Below are 4,234 nucleotides of genomic sequence, written 5' to 3'. Positions count from 1 at the left end.
CAATCATTATTATCATTAGTAATAACAATAATAAAAATTTAATAATAATTAATTAATTACCCATTTTCTTAAATATCTATCTTAATTTTAACCTTAAAAAATAATATACTAAATTTATTATTATTATTATTATTACATCATCGTGAGTGCGTGTTTATGTTATGTTGACCGATGATGATGATAATAATATTATATTAGAAACGATGTCAATTTATTTGCTGCCACGTTTTTTTTTTTTTCAAAGTACAACAACAACAACATCATCATCATTATGATCAATTTCCACCGCACTCTGTGTTTGTATATTCCATATTGAAAAAAAAAAAAAAAAAAAAACTTAAAATAAATAATAATAATAATAATAATAATAATTAAGTTTTTATTTTTTTTCCTCTTACAAATATTAAATTACTTATATATTAAAATAATATTTTAATATTATTATAAATATATATATATATATACGTGTATACATTATTATAATATAATATAAAAAAAAAAAATGCGTATCAAAATATATTTATTATCTATAATATATATATATATATATATATTTATGTATAAATCGATGTATGTATTTACAAATTGTGATATGGAATGCACGTGCACGCACGCACACACACACGTGTCTCGTTCAAACGTGTGCGTGCGTTTAATACCATTTTATACGTAAAAAAATAAAAAAATAATAATATAAAAAATTAATTGACATTTTTTTCACTTTTTTTTTTTTCGCGGTTTATTCCTTTCTTCCTTCCTTCCTTCCGGGAGTGGAAAAAAGGGGGAGAGAGTGAGAGAGAGAGAAAGCATCTCTCTCTTTCTTTTCTTTGTAAATTCCAAGGAATCAATCGAGAGTAAAAAAAAAAAAATCAATTTGAGCCCCGATAATTGACGGTGGTGATAATAATAACAATAATAATAATAATTATTATTAACGCTCATTATCATCATCATCATCATTACTATTATTATTATTATTATTACTATTATTATGATTTAAACTCTTTCGAATTTTCATTTGATGTAAGAGATTCGCGAATTTTAAACGATCAACCTAATAAAATTCATTTTTTTCTTCTTTTCGATACGCTAATAAATAATACGAAAATAACAACTAATCTTATCGATAATAATAATAATGATAATAATAATAATAATTGAACATTGATTTTTAAATTGGACGGATTAAATGCTTTTTTATTTTTTCAAACGATACGTCATTTAAACTTGGCGCGCCTTTTTTTTTTTCAGTCTCTCGTTTTTTGACAAGGCGGTGGCAAGTTGTTTTGTTTTGTTTTGTCTTTTTCTTCTCGATCCTTTTACTAAACGGTGGATTCGCATTCGAGTCTTTCGTTCAAATAATAAATTTGATCGGATTCCGTATTCGCGTGTCCGTTTTTTTCCAAAGTTTTACGAATCCCGTTCGTAGATCTCCGGAAAATTTTTTCCCGATAGATTCCTTGGGCCGTATCCTAGAACCTCCGAGGTCCGAGTTCTTCCAATTCTTGGAGTTTGGATTCCAAACGTATCATCGTGTAATTCGCGGCCAAACAACAAATGAAAATTGACTGAAACGTAATAAATTCAAACGAATAAATAAATACAACGCAGTAAGAGGCGAACACACTTTATACATATATATAAGTATACCATGCTGATCGTGACGAACAAACTTCCGCATCCAAATATGGCGAAACTGTTCAATGCTTTCTCGGTGTAGTCTTTACAAAATTTTTTTATCTCTTGACCATCGCAAAGTTCTCTCCTTCTTTTGTCCGTCTCAACTGTAATCGAAAAGGGGAGTATGAAAACCATACGTATACACGATAAACCACACTTTCAAACGCAACACTTACATGGAATCGGAAGACATCTTGATTTGTCATTCGTGTATGCATCGCAATTGTCACGATCTATTCGATGCATGTTGAATCCCCATCCCGTGTAAAAGCATCCCATAAGCCACGAGAAAAGAAGAACGAACGATGCGAACAACAACTGAAATCGGAATAGTAAAACTTAATATAAACGAAATACACAAAAAACCACCACAGATATTTTACAACAAAATAAGAAAAAAAAACGGTTAAACTCGTCGAGTGCGCACAAAAACACAAAACGAACGTGGCAACAGAATTCAATCGGGCGTTTCGCAACCAATGAGAAGCGAGAAAACGGGGGTACGTCTTCTATTTTCAAATTTCACCTAAAGATGTCGCAAAATTAAAAAAAATTAAAAAATTTCCGTTTTCGTTACGTGTAATAATAATAATAATTATTATTATTTAATTAATCGCGACGATTCGATCGAAATTCGATGATGTGTATTTGAGGGGGGGAGGAGAGGGGGGGGGAAATTAAAAAATCGTTTAACTCACGATTCCGCACGTTATCCTTCCACCGAGTTTTGCTTTCCACGTATTGTGAACTTCGGCTCTCGTGTCTCCGGTCGACAAAAATCCAATTATCAATGACAATATGGCTAACGCACCCGTCAACGTGTACGTGACGATGGAATATATCTGTCGAACAAGTTCTCTGAAAGTGTAATTAATAAGGGTTAACATCCGGTTGATTTCTCCTTTATCATGACATTTATTCCAAATACTCACGGTTCCGGATCTCGTTTCAAAACGTCTTTATACATCATTTCTTCCAAGGACGTGATCCTCGTGAAACTGATTATAGCCAACACGAGTCCCAAAATGCATAGGAAAGTACCGAACAGGGATCCGTAGGGTATGCGTAAAACAATTTCCTTGCACGAACCTAAAAAAAAATAAAATTTATTTTCTTAACCTTTAACGAACTTCACAACCACATCACCATTACGGTTTTTCCGGTAAATTCCTTTTCCTTTTTTACCTTCCCGAATATCGTATTGGGAATGCAATGATTTTTCCGAAAACCTGCTCACGCTTTCCTGCGATTCCGTTTGTTTCGTGTTTTTTTTCAATGGTAGAGAAGCAGAATCCATGACTTTGACACCGTACGATCGAATACTGTTTCTTACTGCTTCTCTACTCCTTCTTCCTTCTCCCCCGTTCATCTCAAATTTTAATCGTTAATCATTTCATTGAAATCTTATACAAACGAAAACCAATATGGAAATTTGTACACACACACCAAAAAAAAAAAAAAAAAAAAAAAAAAAAACAAACAATTCAAAACCCGAACCAATCAAACAAACAAACAAACGATGATGAATAAACGTTAAAATATATTTTTAAAAAATTTTTTTTCTTTTTTTTCTTTTTCTCCTGAAAAAGTAACTTTAATCACTCGATTCGAAATCAACTGATAAAAGATAACAAACAAACAAACAAACAAAAAAACGTTCGAATTGATTAGCAACAAAATCATCACTATTAAATCTAATTAAACAAAGGCAACAAACCTCTTAGAAGTCTCAAAGTTATGATAATGTGTTAAATAATTATAATGGAATTTAAAAATTGTCTATCGATATTATTGGTTGTTGTTGTTTGTTGTTTGTAGTAGTCGTCGTGTTGCCATTTAATGTTTATAATATGAAAAATTATACCTCGGAGAAAAAATTCGCACCTGTGTAAATGATGATTTAAATAAAAACATTAAAAATCCATTATATATTATTCGCCATTTTATCCTCCTCCTCCACCTCCTCCTTTTTTCTTTTTGGCGTTGGTGGTGGTCGTATACAATCGTTTGTTTGTAATATTACAAGTGACACATCTTTGATATCATATTTATTTTTATATTACAACAACAACAACAAACAATTTGTCTTTTCTATATTTCCCTCATCACCAAAACACTTATCCTAATTCAAAATCCTAAATTTTTACCACAAAAAAGTGAAAGTTGCTGTTATAATAATAATAATAATAATAATATAAAAAAGAAAATTTAAAATAATTAATTTAATATAAAAAAAAAAAACAAAAAAATTTCCTTATTAAGTGACCGTTAACATCAAACTCCTCTTCCACCTCCTCTACCTCCTGATCACCTAACAACCGAAACAACAATTCACACAGGAAATAAAATTCGATTTTTCTTTTTTTTTTTCTGCTTTTTGGTAGCAACAACCGTTAAAAAAATTAGTATTTGTAGTATTTGTAGTAGTAGTAGTAGTAGTAATTGTTACTGTTTGAACATCCGTCACGCACTAAATTCAAGCAAGAAGCTATGGTCTTTAAATGTGTAGGTTGTAACGCCTGATATTAATTAGTGAGTCATAAAATAGGTAAAA

The 4,234-nt window shown here is 30.5% G+C and overlaps 1 protein-coding gene across 1 annotated transcript; it reads right to left on the bottom strand.

The window, feature by feature from the left end:
* Nucleotides 1-1,472: 1,472 nt before the first annotated feature.
* Phum_PHUM616860 (proteolipid protein M6-1, putative) lies at nt 1,473-3,049 on the bottom strand (the record flags this gene model as incomplete). The annotated part of the gene is made up of 6 exons (XM_002433142.1): nt 1,473-1,568; nt 1,651-1,784; nt 1,857-1,998; nt 2,379-2,538; nt 2,613-2,769; nt 2,866-3,049. 6 exons carry the CDS (start codon nt 3,047-3,049, stop codon nt 1,473-1,475), a joined length of 873 nt encoding a protein of 290 aa, XP_002433187.1.
* Between the last annotated feature and the right edge of the window lie 1,185 nt (nt 3,050-4,234).

The sequence above is a fragment of the Pediculus humanus genome, genomic scaffold (assembly GCF_000006295.1).
Source record: "Pediculus humanus corporis 1103172108322 genomic scaffold, whole genome shotgun sequence".
Taxonomy (NCBI): domain Eukaryota; kingdom Metazoa; phylum Arthropoda; class Insecta; order Psocodea; family Pediculidae; genus Pediculus; species Pediculus humanus.
This window is presented reverse-complemented; position numbering and strand designations above follow the sequence as displayed.